The sequence below is a fragment of the Bos indicus x Bos taurus genome, chromosome 18, assembly GCF_003369695.1.
Source record: "Bos indicus x Bos taurus breed Angus x Brahman F1 hybrid chromosome 18, Bos_hybrid_MaternalHap_v2.0, whole genome shotgun sequence".
NCBI lineage: Eukaryota > Metazoa > Chordata > Mammalia > Artiodactyla > Bovidae > Bos > Bos indicus x Bos taurus.
In genome coordinates, this window is record NC_040093.1 from 47090835 (window position 1) to 47109971 (window position 19137).

The window sequence follows — 19137 nt, forward strand, 5'->3', positions numbered from 1 at the left end:
TTGCCCTGACCCCTTCCCAGCTCCACCCTGGCTCTGGTTAATCATCTTTTTTAAAAAACACCCTTTCACCGCCTCCTTGACTTCACCGTGATGCTGTTACATCATCCTGAACAAACCTTCTCATTTGTTTCCGTTTTGCAGACTGTCTTTTATATTCAGAGGAAACCCCTTCCCCTCCCCCACCCAGCTCGGGTCTCTATCTTTATTTCCCTGAAAATCCCGTAGCCCAAGTGAGCTGCGGGGTTACAGTGATGGGGGCTACCAGTGGGTCTGATGTCACCCCAAACTGAGCAGTACAGCCAGGCCTGAGCTCCGAGCCCATGGGTGGGGGGCCCTGTGCTGCCTGCCCCGTCTGGGTCTCCCAGCAGCAGGAGGCCACCAGACGGCTCTCCTGGTGACCGCGCCTGCCTTCGGGCCCCAAGCTCCCCATGCAGGGAGACCCCAACTCAGGGAGCCCCTGGAGGATGATATGGGCACTACGGGCTGGGCCACCCTCTCAGGCCACACCCGACGCCAAGACGCTCCAAACCTCAGTCTGCGAAAAGGGTACTAGCACCCATCTCGGCCAGCAGGTGAGGGTGAGATGACCACGCGTGGGCCTTGGACGCTGCCAGAACCCATAGGCCCTCAATAAATAAGTGAATGGCGACTTCCCTTGTGGTCCAGTGGCTAAGACTCTGTCCTCCCAACGCAGGGGACCGGGGTTCAATCCTTGGTCAGGGAACTAGATCCCACGTGCCACAACTAAAGATCTTGCATGCCTCAACAAAAAACTGAAGATGCTTCATTTCACAACTAAGAATGGCAGAGCCAAATTTGGAAAAAAAAAAAAAAAAACGGTCACTAGCGGGACACAGCGTGGTTTTACGGCAGCTAGATGGGGGGACCAGTTGGGCCCCATCAAACCAATACTAAGTTTGGGGCTTTTTCCTAAAAAGGTCAACACTGTCTGCCACTGTGTGCCCTGGCACCATCAGCTGAGGCCTGGCATACAGGGAGCAAAGCCTCCCAAACCCCAGCAGGCGAACCACTCCCGGGACACGGCAGGCAGAGCGGCGAGGCCAACAGAGACCCCAACGGGCCTGGTGGGCTCCCGACCCCACCCTGGTGGCAGCTGGAATGATTCCCCAGCATCCGCCCCGAGCAGACCTTCCGGGGGTGTTGGCTGCCCCTGTCCCCTGCTCCCAGACCTTGGAGCTCCCCCTTCCTGGGGCTGCTCAGAGGTCCTCACCTCTCGCTCGAAGCCCTTCTCCAGGAAGATGGACCCAAAGGTGGAGAAGTCATCAGACTTGGAGCAGCAGGGTCTGTGGGGCGGAGACACAGCAGGAAGAGGTGAAGCCTGGGGGAGTTGGGGCGGGGTGACAGGGGCCACCCTCAGAGGAGAGGGGGGGTGGGGGCGGAGCACAGGGCCCACCCTCAGGTGGCTGCCCTGTGGACACAGCCCGTGGACACGAGGCACAAGGAAGATGGTCCCTGCTTGAGGGAGGCGGGGGTCTCAAGAGCCTTACCTGGTAGAGCTGAGCCCCTCGATGGCTGACAGCATCTCATCATCGTATGAGTCGTCCTCTGACCGCCCCTTGGGGGATGCGCTTCTGGAATCAGACACCCACAGCGGCATCAGCCTGGGGATCTACAACCACTCACCCACAGGCAGGGGTGTGGATGAGATGACTCACCCAAAGTGGGGTTCCCAGGTGCCCACAGGAGGTCCCAGAGCCTCATGCAGGATGGAGGAGGGTCAGGCTGGACCCACTAAGGCCCAGAGAGGGCAAGTGAAAGCCCAGCATCACACAGCATTACCCAGCAGCAGCCCAGCAAGAAGCAGAGGGCCGATCCTGGCCCAAAGTCTGTTTCACTAAATCCCGGGTATCCCTCACACCAACCCCAACAACCCCACCACAGGGTGAGTATACAGCAGGCACTCAAACACTGTGAAGTTCTGGTTCCTAGAAACACTCTGACCCAAACCAAGGCGAAATCCACAGTCAAGGCTGAGCCTTGTGGAGCTGCCATTCAGGACAGAGGCCAGTCAGGCCAGGAAAGCAGGGGCCAGGGCACAAACCTGTCAGGGGTCCGATGGCGCCTCAGGGGAACAGCCTGGAAGGGAAAGGAAGAGAAGCTTATTCTCGAGGACATGAGCCTGGTGCAGGTCTTGGGACTGGGTCTATCATCTTGGGTACCCTCGGATGCATGGACCGTCCAGGCTGCAGGCACCTGGGACTGAAGCTGAACTTGGTCTGGGGAATCAGGAGGCCAGGGACATCCCCAGCCCCCTGGAGCATTCTCCAAATGCCCTCACTTCCCCAAGGGCCCCAGGAGGGAAGGAGGGAGGGCAGAGCCCAGAACCATCCTGCACATGCAGAGAGTGAGGCTCAAGACGGAAAGACCCCTTAGCATCTGACCCCCTGCCCTTTCCCGGGGCCCCGGCTCCCAGCTCCCTGGGAAGAGGGTCCTACCTTGGGCCTCCGCCCATGGGACACAAGGGTCTCACTGCTGCTCACGCTCTCGCGTTGGTTGAGGTGCGCGAAGGGGCGAGCTGCCCCCCAGGACTCCAGGTAGCGCGTCATGCGCACGGACGCCCGCATCTTCAGGGTCGCGTCCCCCTTGTTCTTGGAGTTGTGCTGGCTGGGCTGGGGCGGCTGCTGGCTCTGAGGGCAGACACAGACACAGCCTTGTCCCATCCCTCACTCCCTTCTCAGCCCAGGAAGGGGCCCCCACCCACACCCTGCTCCCTGAGAAAGGGGATGCTGCCCAGAGCGCTGGTCCATCTGGAGAAAAGAGAAAATGACAAAGCAAACTGCTGGGGCTACAGCCCCTCGGGGACTGGTGGAAGCCCAGTGCACTCACCAGCTGGGCTCCAAGGAGGCCCCAGCTCGGGGACCTCTCCCTGCCCCATCCACAACCATGCACAGCCCCTCAGACCCAGTTCCACCTCCCCAGGGCAAGAAGTGGGTTAAGGTCCCAAGACCAAAGGCCCCGCTTGGCCCGTGAAAGTCCATTGGCCCCTCCCAGTGGAGGTACCCCGGGCAGATGGTGCCCAGGGAAGCCACAGGCATCCTGCCTTGCCCACCCTCATGTGGCCGGCACATGTCGTCCCCTGGCAGCAGCGGGAGGAAGGGGAGTGCTGGCCGGCAGCCTGGAGCGACAGCCAACCCAGGGCTGAACCCACACCCCCATGGGGCAGCACTCCAGGGAGTTCCACTCGTACAGCCCTCAGACCACAGCATGGGTCCACCATCCGCCACATGCCCTCTGTGCCCGTGCCAGGGATGTGGTAGCTCAGCCAGGCCCCAAGCGAGGGGCCCACCTTCCCCCCACCTGGAACAACCACCCACCTGGGACCATCCAAAAGGCCACCAGGGACAAGCTTGAGCCATCTTGAGTCCTCCCCCCGACCGACGCTCCTGCCCTCCAGGAGTCCCGGTCTGCAGGGGTTCCCACAAACACCCACATGGACCGGCACCTACAGCCACAAACGCTTGTCAAGCCACAAGCAGCAACTTTCCTGGAAGCTTCTTGCCTCCTTCTGGGATAGAAACATTCTTAACCCCTGAGCCACATCTGTCTGCCGGCCAGAGGAAATAGCACGGGATTCTGTCCTTGTGAGGAAAGTCCCAGGGTCCGGAAAGCGAGCGTTGCCCGGCAGGGAGAGACCTGCCCTGGAAGTCAGGTGGCTGGGGGGTGGTCACATTTCTCTGCCTCCCCCTTCACTGTCAGCAGCCCTGCCGACAGGGCACTCAGCTCTTCAAGTTCAAGGTCACTGGCACGTTCTCACTTTCTCTCTTAGGACAGGGAAGCCAGATACTGTCCCTAAAAGTTCAGTGTGTACTGAAGATCCATCAGTTCTGAGTAAAAATGCACCTGTTCACAAGCAGGGCCCAGGGAGAGCTCACAGGCCCCCCTTCCAGCCACCTCTGGACACTCATCCACGGGGGGACCTCACACACCTAAGCCCACAGAAGCCAGAGCTGGCAACTGGCCTCCCCTCCATGACGGGTGATGAGCCCGAGCATCCGTGTGGTGTGCGCTGCAGTCACGAAAAGAGACGCGGGTGGTCTCTGAGCACAGAAGAGGTCTCCGAGCTACACTGCAAGGTTCGCACTGGTGGTGGGGAGGCGGGAGGAGGGGGCGCTACTCGGAGGGCAGAGTTCTTCCGTCTACTTACCCACATAGACAACTCTGGGGGGAACACACTCACCACACTGGCCCCCTCTAGAGGGGACATGCCAGCTCTAGACAGGGATGCGTGGAAAACTGTCTACAACACGCCCCTCAGGCTTTCTGAATTTTTTAACTATATGAATGAGTAAAATTAAACAAAGAAGGGGAAGTTAGGGTTGCCAGGTAAATTACAGGAAGCCCAGTTAACCCTGCATGAGACACTCGTACTAAAACCTCCCTCATTCATCTGGAACGCGACTCAGACTGGGCGTCCGTGGTTGTACCTGCTGAGGGGTGGGTTTTGGGGCCATGCCTACCACCGCCTTGGGCTCAAGGGCTCTGCTTCATTCATTCACCTGCTGTCTGGGCCCCAGCTCCATACCAGGTGCTGTTCGAGGACTGGGGGCTGCAGCGCAGAGCAGAGGGACCCCCGCCCAAGCCTGCCCACATGGAGCTCACACTGACAATAAACAATAAAAAGGATAAACAGGAGCACCTGGGACAGAGGGAAGAGGGCTCTGGGCAGAGGGAGCAGCAGTGACCTGGGTCCTGCCATGGAAAGAGCCTGGCATGGAGGGACGGGAGGCTGGCACAGGGCGGGGGAGGAAGTGCTGCGGTCCGAGTGGGCGGGGCCCGGCGGGTGGGCGGGGCTCTGGAGGGGGGGGGCGTGGAAGTGGGGGGTCGTGGGAGTGGGCGGGGCCCAGAGCGGCAGGGTGAGGGGCCGGGAGCAGCCCCAGGATACCCAGGCGGGGTTCCCCCACCGAGGGTGCCCTGGGAACGCTGGCAGGATGAAGCCGAGGGGGTGAGGAGAAGTTCAGAGACTGGCCCTCAGCCCCCCTGGAGACTGGCAGCCAGGTCAGCCCTGAGGACAGCCAAGGCCAGAGTGAGAGGGAGCCGAGAGAGCCGGCCCGGCCGACATTCTTGAGCGAGCACCAAGGATGACTCACCGAGGGCGGCCAGACGAGCGGGCCTCCCGCGGGCGGGAAAGAATGGCCCTTGCAGGCGCGGGTGGGCTGGGGGCAGGACCCGGGCCGGGCGCCTGGAAGGAGCCCCACAGCCCCACACCCTGCCCCGCCACGGGGTCCAGAGAGAAAGAGGGGCCCACAGAGAACAGAGGCACCGGCGGGGCAGGCGGACACGGCGGGGCAGACACACGGAGACTCCTGCCTAGCGGCCCGTTGGCCGACCCCTGCTTCCCCTGACTCCCATCCAAGGCGTGTTTTTAAAATGTGCCTTGAAAATCTGGAAGATTAGTGACAACCTCGTGGAAAACAAACTAATAAATGTCACTAGAGTTCGTTCGAGAACGTTGACCATGCACCCAGCTCATGGTGAAAGTTTCGGTCAGACTGGCTTTTTCTCCTCCTGAGGTAGGCACTGCTGCCATTCCCATTTCACAGAAAAGAACACTGAGGCCCAGAGAAGATGTCACCTGGGGCCTAAAACATACCTGGTGACGGGACGCTCACTCTTCCCGCCTCTCTCTCTGAGGGCACCATTCCCCAGGTGCGGACCCTGGCTCCTGCGTGGTACCCACCCCCATGCTGCCGCAGCGGAGTCTCATACCCGGGGGTCGATGACCAGGTAGGTGCGGATGTTCATCTCTTTGAGGTAAGGGTCCCGCTGCTGCCCGTGCCCGTCCTCCACCTCATACGCCTTGTCCAGGTGCTTCAGCGTCGCCTCTGTGATGTGCACCCGGCTGGGGGAGACCAGAGTCACACAGCAGCAGTGCCCCCAGAGAGGGTGGGAGGACCCGCCCGGGGGTGCACAGCAGGGCCGAGCAGACCGGAGCCCAGGCGAGCGCCCCCCACTTCAGGGCCACGGACTCCCTGTCTGAGCCCATGCTGACCCCCCACCACGGCAGCCCACAGTCAGCCCCGTGACCTCTGACCCGCCCGCCGGCAGCAGAGCCTCACCCAGGGACTCCGGCCGCCTCCATCCTGTTGGCCAGGGACACATCGTGGGACCACACGTCATACTGCCACTTGCGCAGCCCGATGACGCCGCACAGCACGTTCCCCGAGTGGATGCCCACGCGCATGCTGATGTCCACGCCTGTGGCCTCCCGCACCTGCCTGGGGCAGAGGCCAGCCACCCCACCTCAGCCAGGGCTCCCAAGGGGCCCTAAGCCCTAGGACAGGCTCCAGGTCCTTGTACAGGGTATGAGGAGCATGTGGGGACAGGGCAGGCCCAGCTCACAGGAGACAAGTTTCTCAGCCTGAAGGGCTGCCTCCTCCCATCCCCAGGAGTGTGCAAATGGATGTGGTCACCCTCAAGTTCAAGGCTACTAAAAAGAGGAAGAATTCCAATTGTCACCGGTCACCATGGTTTGTGGGGAAGGCCTTAAGAGTCTATCACTGGGTGTTCCCCTGCCCGGCAGCCCCAGCTGGGGTCTGCAGAAGGAGCCAGGCACCTCCCAAACCCAGCAGAAACAAAGAACATGGGGACAGCCTTGGGGGGCCTTACACACCCCCACCTCTAGGAAATGGGAGCACTGAGGATTGAAGGAGTACTCAGTACAAGGTGCCCCAACTTAGGCTTCCCTGGGGCACAAGGCACCCCCAACAGGAAAGGGCCCTCTGGGGTCCCTCTGACAAGTAGGAGAGGGTCCAGGGAGCAGCCAGTGCCATGTGCCCCCTAAAGGGCTGGAGAGACGGACCAAGCCTGCTGGGGTCAGAGCCAGAGGGAGCAGAGGCCCCCGCACAACATCCACATTCTCCAGGGAGGGAAGTGACCCCCGAGAGCGCAGCGCCAGCCTGAGATAACTCAGGCGGTGATGCAGAGCCAGACTGTGACCTGGACCCCTGACTCCCGGGCGGCGATTTGTCTGGTAAGTTTTCAGGAGGAAGACAAGCTGGAGCTGGGTTTGCACAGGAGCTGTGCACTTGCCAGGCAGTGCAGCCACACCCTGCTCTGTCCTGAACACTGGCTGGGGTGGCCAGGCCCGCCTGGCCCTCCACCACCTGCCTGACCACAGACCACAGCTGCCCTGGGCTCCAGGGAACCTCATGGGGAGCTAAATGTTGGTGGAAAGGAGCCGTGAGATGCTGGGGGTCTCCCTGCAGCTAAGGGCTAGTTCCCCAACTCCCAGTGTCTTCACAGGGGGAGCAGGAAGCAGATGGAGGCCTGGAGTCAGACCCTATGTTAACCAGCTCCTCTGCCACTGCAAAGGCTCAGTCTCCAAAGAAACAGAGTCCCCTGCCCGTCCTCAGGATGACCCTGAGCTCTGAGCTCCGGAGGCTCTCTGCTACTCGGAGTCCCAGTGGGGCCCAGAGGGAGGGATGTAAACACACTGCTGAGTGGTCCAGGTAAGCCTTCTGCACCCTTTCAGCCTCAATTTCTCATCTGGAAAGTGGGGACAATGTGTTCCCCACCATGCCTTGGGGAGCAGGAAGGGTCCGTCGTGGGGACAAGCCCCCGGGCCCTGGACCTGCCTGTGTTACCTACTTGATGGCCTCACACATGTCCAGCCCCATCTTCACACAGTTACGGGCGTGGTTGGGCAGGGACACAGGCAAGCCGGACACGCAGTAGTAGCAGTCGCCCAGGATCTTAATCCGCATGCACTCGTTGGCCTGCAAGTCAAGGGAGAGGCCTGGTCCACAGATGGCCCAAGGGCCAGGGAGCAGGCCTGTCAGCCACCTCCCCACACCCTCCAGAGTCAGCCAGGCTCTTTTCCGGCCAGAGGCTTTTTCCCCTGGGGCACCAAACACCAGCAGCTGCTTCTGGGCCTGGCAAAAGGACTGGGGACACAGGAGCTCTGTAGGAGGAACCCTAAGCAGGTGTCAAGGATGAAACCAAGTGTTATGAAGGGCGGCCACCTGAGTGCCTCTAGGGAGCCACTACCTTTGGTTTCATTCACCCATGCGCTGAGCTTCTACTGAGACCCCTGCCCTGCCCCAGACACTGGGACCCAGCAGTGAGCAAAACAGAAAACAACCCTGCGGCCAGAGGCAGGGCTGGACACTAAACTAGATAAATAAAATCGATAGACACCCATGATGATAAGTGCTATGGAGAAAAACGAGGGGGGAAAAATGAGGAATGAGAAGGAAGAAGAAGCTTCCTGAGGCCAGAGAAGGCCTCCCAGTGAAAGTAATTTCGAGAAAAGTCCTAAAGGAGCCAATGGAGCAAGCCCTGTAGGGAGCTGGAGGAAGAGCATCCCCGGCAGAGGGAAGCAGACTGTGCAAAGGCCCTGAGGCCATGAAGCTGTTGGAGACACAGCACAGCAGTCTGTGCAGATGAAGTGGGGGAGTGAAAACAGAGAGGCAATAGGAGCCATAAGCTTCAGGGTCAGTCAGTCAGGTCAGTTCAGTTGCTCAGTTGTGTTTGACTCTTTGCAACCCCATGAATTGCAGCACGCCAGGCCTCCCTGTCCATCACCAACTCCTGGAGTTCACTCAAACTCACGTCCATCGAGTCGGTGATGCCGTCTAGCCATCTCATCCTTTGTCATCCCCTTCTCCTCCTGCCCCTAATCCCTCCCAGCATCAGTCTTTTCCAATGAGTCAACTCTTCGCATGAGGTGGCCAAAGTACTGGCGTTTCAGCTTTAGCATCATTCCCTCCAATGAACACCCAGGGCTGATCTCCTTTAGAATGGACTGGTTGGATCTCCTTGCAGTCCAAGGGACTCTCAAGAGTCTTCTCCAACACCACAGTTCAGAAGCATCAATTCTTCCGCACTCAGCTTTCTTCATAGGTGTCAAAAGTAACCAAGGAGACAGCTAAGCTGCCAGGGACACAAGGTTTGGGGAGTGGGCAGAGAGCAGAGAGCAAAGATGGCCGTGGGGAGAGAAGGTGGAGTCATGGAGGAGAATGTTCTTGGAGGGGAAGGGGAGGCCAGGCAGGCTGTCTGAGGTCCCATCCGAGGTGACGCTACAGCCACTTGACCCCCATAAGCCCTGGGTAAAGGGGGCCACACACACCAAGGCCTGGGGGTGGGGGCTGGGAGAACAGGAAGGAGCTGCCCCCTGGGCTGCATGCTCCACGCTGCACCCCCACTGCATGCTTTATTTACAGAGACCCCACCAGGAAGCCCTGCCCTGGCTCCCTCCTGCAGGGTCCCAAAGAGCTGGTTCCCAGAACCAGGATACCCTCTGTCTCCAGACCCAGTGCCCCCTCCCTGGCACGCCCCCAAGGGGTACCCTGGGGGTACCCTCCCCTGGGGTACCCTACCTGCCATGCCTTTATGAGCAGTCCCAAGCCCGCCCTCCAAGGACCCTTCTGCGTGTGCCTGCTGCTTCCCACTGGGCCGCCCAGTCTGGCACACGCTGAGCTCTGCACAGCCTAAGCAGCCAGGTGAGGACACTGCTTTCCTAGAAAGCAGAAGCTTGTCAAGGGCTGGGACACCCGGGCACCGGCTCAGGGCGCAGCCACCCTTATCTCCTCCAAGGCCAGGTGCAGGATCCCAGTCTGGATCCAACTCTACTGTCAGGAGGCCACACTCCCCCGGCTGCTCCTCCCACTGCCTCTGACATTTAGCACTGGAGGAGCTGGGTCAGTGCGCTGGGAGCGGAAGTGGCTGAGCCCAGAGGCAACGCAGAAACCCCTGGGAGCAGGCCCTGTCTCTCGCCAGGAGGTTACCGTTCTGGGATCTGGTGGCTTGGGGACAAGAGGCTGGAGCCAGCCCTGCCTGCTGCATTTGCCCAGGGACTGGACGCTCTGGCCTGAAGACTGGCCCCTGCCATGGCCTCCCTCTTCTCATCTGTACAGTGGGGCTCCCTCATGGGCCTGCCACGGAGGGCAGGCTGTGCCCAAGAAGCCAAGGGCAAGGCCTTGGCTTTCTGGCAGGGAAAGAGCCAGCTATGGCCTCCAACCTCTGGGAAACCCCACCTGCTGGTTCAGGGAAAATCATGAAAGAAGGAAGCTCCTGAAGAAAGGCTTCCAGCTAGACAGGACCTCAGAGTCATTCATTCAACAGGACCCAGGGAAACAGTTCTCCAGAGCACCCCTGGCCAGTGGTGTCCAACTGTAGCTTGATTACCTCCTGTGATGGGAAGCTCATCCTCCGAGATGGAACCCGCTGCCCACTCCTGGTGAGGCAGTCTCTCCCAAGAATGAGCAGCTCTTCCTAGTGTGGGGCCAGAACTTGCCTCCCATCAAACTCTAAACCACTGATTCTCTGCCCATGGAGTCACCCAGGAGGCTCTTAAAAACTCCCAAGGGTGTGGGCATGGGTATTGGTGTTTCATTTAAACTTTCCAGGTGATTCAAACAAGTGGCCAGAATGGAGAGCCACTGCCCTAAATCTTACACTTGAGTCTCTACTCAGTGGCCACCACTTCCAGGAAGCCTTCCTGACCACCTGAGGCTGGGCGAGGCACTCCCCAGTCCCACCCTCTGTGCCCCTCTTCCAACCAGGCAACATGCAGACTGGGAGCTACTTGAGGGCAGCCTGAGGCCCCATGTGAGCCCAGGGCTGACCCTCAGCTGATCTTAGACCATGTGCTAAATTAATGAAGAACTGAGGCTCCTTCACAACCCCTCTTGCCCAGACACACACACCGGGAGCTGTGTGTGTGAAGACAAAACAGTGAGGTCCCGGCTCAGCCCTGTTCAGTCTTCAGACCCCTCCTGCCTTGTCTATATCCTGGAGACTCCCCTTGCCCAACACTCTCCAGGTTTGGCACCTGCTAAGGGTCCTCAGGGGTCCTCCAGTCAAGGCCCACTCCTCACCTCAGTTGTCAAGTCCCTGCATGTCTGACCCTGTGACCATGAGCCCCCATGAACACACTCTGTCCCACTGACATGGAGCCGCTTTCCACATGTGGGCATACAGAGCTCTCTTTCTACTCTAGGCTTTTGCACATTTGGTTCCCTCTGCCCATAACACTGTTCCCCTTCCTCTTAGACTTTAATGTGCAGGCTCTTCACCCGGAATACTGTCAAAAGGCAGATTCTGGGTAAGGCCTGGCATTCCCCAGTGAGGCTCCCAAGTGTGGCAGAGGCTACCAACCTCGTGTAGTGAGAACAGAGCCACCTGCCCCCCAGGCAGCCTTCCTCTGAGCTCAGGAAGCCCAGTGCCTTCCCCAGCATGCACTGACACACTCTGGACAGGGTCCTGGCTCAGCCTCCACTCCAACCGTGGGGAAGCATTTGCTGACTGGATGCTGAAATTCAACCCAGGCCTCCCTGTGTCTGTCTCCAAACAGCACTGGACACAGGACACCCTGTAGGTGCAGCAGGAGGTGTTCCTGACTTTGCTACTGGAAGAACGGAAGCAGCATGCTCACCTTGGCGATCTGGTCAAACTTGCCGAAGAGCTCATTCAGCACCACCACCAGCTCTTTGGGGGAGCAGTCACTGGCCAGTCGCGTGAAGCCCACGATGTCAGCGTAGAGGATGCTGGGGGTGGGGTGGGAGAAGGGTCAGGACCAAAACCCCCGAATATCTGCCAGCCCTGCACTCAGTCACCCCTGCAAGCCCTCCACCTCCACAGGGATGGGAGAGAAGCTCCTGCTCATAAAGACAAATTAAAGTTCCAGAAGCTTTACACCAGAGCCAAATGGAGCAAGCCCCAGTCTGCAAGGCCCTCTGGAACCCCTGGCCCCTTTAGAGCCCTTACCATAGATGACTCAACTATACTCTCATGGGTGGATTCTTGGGCCCCTGGGAACTTCTCAACCTCCCCACACCTGATTTCACCAGATGTCGGAACTAAAGCCTTGGTAAGATGCAACAACTCTTGAGAGTCCCTTGGAGAGCAAGGAGATTAAACTAGTCAGTCCTAAAGGAAATCGACACTAAATAGTCATTGGAAGAACTGATGCTGAAGCTGAAGCTTCAGTACTTTGGTCACCTGATGCAAAGAGCTGACTCATTGGAAAAGACCCTGATGCTGGGAAAGACTGAGGGCAGGAGGAGAAGGGGATGACAGAGGATGAGATGGTTGGACGGCATTGCTGACTCAATGGACGTGAGTTTGAACAAGCTCCGGAAGATAGTGAAGGACAGGTAAGCCTGGAGTACTGCAGTCCATGGAGTCTCAAAGAGTCAGACACGACTGAGCGACTGAACAACAACAAAGAAGTGGCTGGATGCTCCCTCCAGGCGAGCTCCACACCCAGTGCCCTCACACCTCTCATCTTCACACTGCCCCTGTAGAACCCCCATTCTGCGGATGAGCAAACTGAGGCCCAGGGAGGTGCAGATGCGCTGGGAAGCCAGAGCTGCATTTGGCACCAGATCTCCCGGCTCCCGAGACTGTGGTTCTGGACCATCTGCAGCCCAGACAGCAGCCATGGGCAGCCTCAGGGGTAAGGCTGAGCTACAGGCAGAGGGCCGGAGCGGAGCTCACGGCACCCGCATCTACACTTCACTCAGGGCAGCGCCATCGAGTAAGATTCTGCAGGCCCTTCAAGTCTGTCAAAATCAGTGTCACGACTGGGGGGCCACTAAGTCACCTGGGGCGGGGGGGGACTTCGCCTCCTTTTGGGGGGATCCTGTGCCCTGTGGAGAATCACCTGCAAATGACCCTTTCCTTCCCTGCAGTCACGACCGTGCACAGTTTGACCATTTTAGCAGGAAGAGGATTTCCTCCAGTACTCATGTAATCCAACCTCACTCTCTGGGGGAGCAAGCAGGGAGACTGAGGTCTGGGGCCTGGATTTACCTCTCCCCAGTCTGGGGGAGTCTCCTGGGCCCCCAGGTAGGAGGGTAGGGGGCTTCCCAGGAGACACTGGGGCACACGGGGCCGCTGGCCACCCACCTGACATTCTGGTGCCTCTTGACGTAGAGGTTGTGGAAGTTGTTGTCGGGCAGGTAACGGCGGTCCCCGCGCTCCTTGAGCCGCTCGATGATGGCCAGCTTCATGCCCATGGAGATGTGGGCAGGCAGCACAGACAGCAGCAGGTTCTCCTGGCATGCGGGCATGGGCGGGGCGGCGTCAGGCCCCCGTCCTCTCCGCACCCTGTGCTCCCCCCCAGCAGCTGGTGCACGTCCTGCACCAACCCGCGGGCACACACCTCCCGTGGCCCAGCAGCCCCCCAGGGGATGCCGGCACAGGTGTCCGGTCAGGCGCCCTGTGTACACACTTATCATCAGAGAAAGGACACAGGGCATGGGGCCTGGGAGATGGCAGGGGGACGAGGGGCGGCGGCTCCAGGGGGCGGCGGGTCCCCACCTGCTGGCGCTTCTCGATGCGCAGCTTACGCCGAATCTGGATGCACTTCACTGTGTAGGTGAAGAGGTCGTGGGAGGCGTCCTGCATGTGGTGCTTGTGGAAGGCGCCTGTGAGGTTCCCGCACACGAAGACCACCGCAGTGGCCAGCAGCTGCAGGTGGGCCACAGCAGGCTCAGCATCAGGCCTGGCCCATGCCCCCAGGACACCGGTCCCCTTGGCGGGCTGGTGCTGGTACCCTCTCCCCAGTCCCTGGCCTCCAAGGGGGTGCAGGCAGGGAAACTGAGGAAGTGAGTCGCTGTGACCGCAGGACGGGACTCAAGCCTGTGTCTGCATCCTCCAGGCACCCCCTAGCATGGAGGGCTTAGGACCCAGAGCGGCTAAAACCGAGGCAGGAGCATGTCTCCTCACAGAGCCCAGTGGGGCACCAAGGACAGCCATGGAAGGCACGGCGCCTGGTTGGCTGCCCAGAGCTCTGGCCCTCGCCTCCCAGACCAAACACACAACTGACCATCCACACTGACCGTTCATAATCCCTCAACATGAAGGCAGGACAGGGTGTTGAACCTGTCCAGTGGGGCTCCAACACGAGCAGGGGAAACCTCTGAACAGGGTCTCACCCAGCAGAGTGCACTGGACCCAGGAAGGACCCCGAAGGTCAGGGCTGGAGGGAGAGGCTGAACCCTGGGGTACCCCAGGCCGGCAAAGCAAAGACTGCAGGGCGGGGCACCTGCCAACTGGGATAAAGCCTGGCCTGGAGTCCACCTGTCAGCCAACCTCTGTCTCCAAGGCCTCCAACTCGCCCACACCAGCCTCAGCTGCCCTCAGCCCGAAGCACAGCTCCCCCCGGGGCTTAGCCGGCCCCGCGCCCCTCACCTTCAGCCCCACAGGGCTGGTGAAGTCTTCCTGGTGCATTGCGAGCACCAGGAGGTGGGAGATGCTGGAGACGAGTCCGGCCGTGACGGCGCCCCACATGCTGAAGGGCAGCAGCGTGTACACCACGAAGACCACGAACAGGAAGAAGGGCACCTGCACACAGCATGTCATGACGTGGCTGCCCCGCCACCCCTGCCCAGCTGCGCCCGGCTAGTTGGGCCCCAGAAGCCTGAACGCTGAGTCATCAGCGGCCCATCCAGGACCCTGGTGCCCTCTGCTCTCAGGCTGGCCCCTTCCCCCACCTTGTGTGGTGAGAAGCAGCAGCAGACACATGCGAGAACAGGAAAAAGTCAAAAATCTACCCAGCCAGCATCATGTCCTACAAGCTGATTCAGGGTCTGGGGCCAAGGCTGAACCTACCCAGCCTGAGCCTCCACTGCGCTTGGGGGCCAGGGAGCCCTTGCCTGGTGCCGGCTGCCCCCAGCTCTTCCTCTGAAAAAATGGTAACCACTGGAAGGCTGGGCAGGGTCCGTTCACCTGCCCCATCCAGCGGTGCGGGCCCACCCACCCCATCCACTCTCAGAGCTGGCCTGCCTGCTTGCACCCTTCGGGGAGCACTGCCCATCCCCACGCTTCCATGCATGGCTTCCATGACCCCAGCCCCGATGGTCAGATTGGGGCCAACCCCTGATGACAATGACCATCCAAGCTAGGCACATGACCCAGGCCAGCCAGTGTGACTCAAGCTGGCTGAGAAAGGGCTCCTTCTTTCAGCCGGCCGGGGCAGGCTGGTGGACAGCAGCCTGGAGGCGCTGCAGCCATCTGTGTGCTGAGCTGGGGATGGCCTGACAGGAAAGCAGAGCTGGAAGGAAACAGGATCTGGCCAGCCTGCTGAAACCCCAGACTGACCCCGGGCCTTTCCTGCCACCTGAGCCAGTTCGGGCCTCTTTGCCTCTTTGATTGGGGATGTATCATTTCCAGAAATGCCATGGCTAGACATTCAGGTGGACCCTCCTCCCATCTCACCCCCACTTCATCAGTGAAAAGCGGAGAGAACAAGACCAGCCCAGGGCCCATTCTCAGTCACAGAACCACAGCCCAGAAAGAGGGGAGGGCCTGTGGCCGGTACACACAATACTGATCAGCCTCCAAGACGGACCTGAGGCCCAGGGAGTGCAGGAGCTGCCGAGCGCACCCAACCCCCATGGGCACCAGGGTCCCCCACCCTCTCACCTGCCCCAAGACACAGGTGTCCTTCCTCGGTGAGTCGAAATCAAACACCAACACGTAGCCCAGCGTCACAAGGCAGGCCCAGATGAGCAGCGCGGAAATCCTGAGCCCCCGCCGGTCGAGGCACTCAACGTACACCAGAGCGTAGAGGAGCACAAACACGGCGAGCGTGAAGAACGCCGTCCCCAGGACGGCCCGGTGTCTGGAGGGGTCCTGGGTGGGGCAGACACGCACAGAAATGCCACGGCTATCCAGCAGGGTGTCACTTCCTCCAGGAAAGGTCACCAGCGGCTCCCTCCTCGTGGGCGGTGCCCTTCCTCCCTCTACACATCAGGCTCTGTGTCCCCTCAGGCTTGGCACCCTTGCCTCGGCTGGGGCTGCCTGTACCACCACCTTTCCCCAGTTGCCCTAAGCACCCTCCCCGGCCCGGCCCTGGGATGGTCTCACTCCCCACTCCCTTCCCCACAGCGACCCTCGCAGGGGCCCCAGGGCCTCTGTGCACACCTGCAGGTCACAGGTATAAGCACACAGAAGCAAAGCTGAGGACAGCCTCGGGGGGAGGGGCCACCGCTCCTAACTCTTAAAAGAGGAAAGGCTCTTTAGGGGGAAATGGTGACCAGGGGCATCCGAGACAGGGGAGGTGTGAAGGAGAGGCGCAGACGTGCACCCTGCGGGGAGGAGGGTAACAGGGCAGACCATGCACAGCGGGCCGGCACCTGGTTCCCCCAGGGGCCCCTAAGCAAGATGAGCACAGAGACTGATCTGGGGGCAGGCCCACAGCGGTACTCCGTAACCAGCTGCCAAGTGACCAAACGTCCCTGAGTTTACAGGCACAGAGACACAGACAGCACTGATGGAGCACCTACTGGGCGCTGGCCACCTTACCTTATTCAGACTGCTCTGTTAATACCCTGTAGTCTTTGATGTTTTCTCCTAGAACCTTACTGTCCTATACAGCAACCACTAGTCATTTGTGGCTATTCAAAATTAAATTTCCACTAATTTAAAAGTAAATTTAAAAAAAAAAGTAAATTTAAGGGACCTCCCTGGTTGTCCAGTGGCTAAGACTCTGCACTTCCACTGCAGGGAGTGCAGGTTCAATCCCTGGTTGGGGCACTAAGATCCCACATGCCACAACCAAAGCACAAAAATAAATAAAAATGAAACAAAATAGAAAATTCAGTTATTTAGACATATTAGCCCTATTTCAAGTGCTTAACAGCCACACACAGGTCATGGCTGTGGTGTCCACCTGGACAGTTGTGCTGAGAAGGACTCTGAGACCATGGCCAGGCTCCCTGAGCACAAGTGCTGGGATTGATTCATGAGGTCTGCCTTGGTACCAGAAGTGGGAGCAGGGACACACCGGCCCTCCCTGACCTAGACCTTCAGCAGAATCAAAGTCCACTGTGGAGAAAAGTGATGGCCATTTATTTGCTCAAATTAATGTACCATCTAAAACCACCCCAGACCTAAAAATTTTTAAAAATGTGTCTTCCTCCAGCCTAAATCACTGCATATGATGATTGCAGCCATGAAATTAAAAGATACTTACTCCTTGGAAGGAAAGTTATGACCAGCCTAGACAGCATATTAAAAAGCAGAGACATTACTTTGTCTAGTCATCTAGTCAAGGCTATGGTTTTTCCAGTAGTCATGTATGGATCTGAGAGTTAGACTATAAAGAAATCTGAGTGCCAAAGAATTGATGCTTTTGAACTGTGGTGTTGCAGAAGACTCTTGAGAGCCCCTTGGACTGCAAGGAGATCCAATCAGTCCATCCTAAAGGAGATCAGTCCTGGGTGTTCATTGGAAGGACTGACGTTGAAGCTGAAACTCCAGTACTTTGGCCACCTGATATGGCTGACTCATTTGACTCATTTAATTTGGCTGACTCATTTGAAAAGACCCTGATACTGGGAAAGATTGAGAGCGGGAGGAGAAGGGGACGACAGAGGATGAGATGGTTGGATGGCATCATCGACTCAATGGACATGGGTTTGGGTAAACTCCAGAAGCTGGTGATGGACAGGGAGGCCTGGTGGGCTGCAGTTCATGGGGTCATAAAGAGTTGGACATGACTGAGTGACTGAACTGAACTGAACCCAGCCTAAATATGCTCCATAACACTTTACAGATGCAGAAACTCAGGCTTAAAGAAGATAATGACATGCCCAAGGCCTCACAAGTACAGAGCATCAGAGCTGAGACCTGGACCCCAGGGAAGCCCCAGCAGCCACGGGCTGCCCCCACTCACCCCGTAGCTGAAGGTGATGACGATGAGCGTGGTGCAGGCAGCGATGGCCACCAACAGGAGCATGAGCAGGAGTGGCCCGTGCTGGCTGGTGAGGCGGTACTTCTCGTAGAGCGCATCCTGGTCGGGGCCCTCCTCGCCCTCGTTGAGGAAGTAGCGCCCCTTGGCTGGCATCCTCCACCTTGGCACACCCAGTGGTCCACGCAGGAAACCCCACGGCCTGGGGAGCATTTGTCTGCCAACACCCACGGCTGCGCACCTAGGCCTCTGGCCTCTCCCAGCCTGGCAGGTGGGGCTGGGAAGGTACCCCCTTGGCTGGCAGCTCCATGGGTACACAGGGCCCGCACTGCTCCTGCTGCCAAGCCTGGCTACTGCACGGCCAGCATCCGCCTCTGCATTCAGGTCCAAGTGAATGGCCACTCGGGGTCCTCAGCTCTGCAGAGACACAAGAAGACCGAGATTTGACCTGGACTGGGAAGGCTGGGCATCGGGGGAGAGCGAGGTCAGGACTCACACCCAGGTGTGACTACCAACCTTAGCCCAAACCTAACTTTCAGGTCTTGTTTAAAGCCTGGCCCACCCCAAGGTCATAAAGCTAGTTTCCTGTATTTCTTAAAACTGCGCTGTCCAACACAGTAGCCACTAGCCACACATCACTGTCAAAAATTAAATTTAAGTTGATTAAAAGTGAAATTAGGACTTCCGTGGTGGTCCACTGGTAAAGAATCCACCTGCCAATGCAGGGGACTCAGGTTCAGTCCTTGGTCTGGGAAGTTTCCATGCGCCATGGAGCAGCCAAGCCCATGAACCACAACCACTGAGCCTGTGCTCTGTGGCCCTGGAGTCACAGCTGCTGAGCCCAGGCACCGCAGCTACTGAGCCTGTGCTCTGGAGCCCTGGAGTCATAACTGCTGAGCCCAGGCACCACAGCCACTGAGCCTGTGCTCTAGAGCCCGAGGAGACACAATTGCTGAGCCCAGGCACCGTAGCTACTGAGCCTGTGCTCTGGAGCCCTGGAGACACAACTGCTGAGCCCAGGCACCACAGCCACTGAGCCTGTGCTCTACAGCCCGGGAGACACAACTGCTGAGCCCACACTGAGCCTGTGCTCTGGAGCCCTGGAGACACAACTGCTGAGCCCAGGCACCGCAGCCACTGAGCTTGTGCTCTAGAGCCCGGGAGACACAACTGCTGAGCCCGCACTGAGCCTGTGCTCTAGAGCCCGAGAGACACAACTGCTGAGCCCAGGCACTGCAGCTACTGACGTGGTGCATCTAGAGCCCGTGCTCTGCAATGAGAAGCCCACATACTGCAACGAAGAGTAATCCCCTCGCCCCAACTAGAGAAAGCCCACGTGCAGCAACGAAGACCCGATGCAGTGAAAATTAAATAAATTAAAAATTTTTTTAATGAAATGAAAAATTCAGTCCCATATAGAGGCCAACTGGAGAAGGTAAATGGCAACAGGAGGTCGCAATCAGCCAAATCTATGAAGC

General features: G+C 58.9%; 1 protein-coding gene across 6 annotated transcripts in view; it reads right to left on the reverse strand.

The window, feature by feature from the left end:
• ADCY7 (adenylate cyclase 7) overlaps window positions 1–19137 on the reverse strand; it is a 62625-nt gene that overhangs the window by 11033 nt on the left and 32455 nt on the right. For all 6 annotated transcript variants that reach the window (XM_027513623.1, XM_027513620.1, XM_027513621.1 and 3 more), the window contains 13 exons: window positions 17645–18076; window positions 15391–15600; window positions 14158–14310; window positions 13285–13434; window positions 12871–13019; window positions 11396–11507; window positions 7609–7736; window positions 6078–6236; window positions 5728–5860; window positions 2457–2648; window positions 2063–2097; window positions 1509–1592; window positions 1232–1304 (listed from right to left, as the gene is read on the reverse strand). In XM_027513623.1, the coding sequence (XP_027369424.1) occupies window positions 1232–1304; window positions 1509–1592; window positions 2063–2097; window positions 2457–2648; window positions 5728–5860; window positions 6078–6236; window positions 7609–7736; window positions 11396–11507; window positions 12871–13019; window positions 13285–13434; window positions 14158–14310; window positions 15391–15600; window positions 17645–17872 (1806 nt within the window). In that variant the 5' untranslated portion in view covers window positions 17873–18076. The remainder of the gene's footprint in view (window positions 1–1231; window positions 1305–1508; window positions 1593–2062; window positions 2098–2456; window positions 2649–5727; window positions 5861–6077; window positions 6237–7608; window positions 7737–11395; window positions 11508–12870; window positions 13020–13284; window positions 13435–14157; window positions 14311–15390; window positions 15601–17644; window positions 18077–19137) is intronic.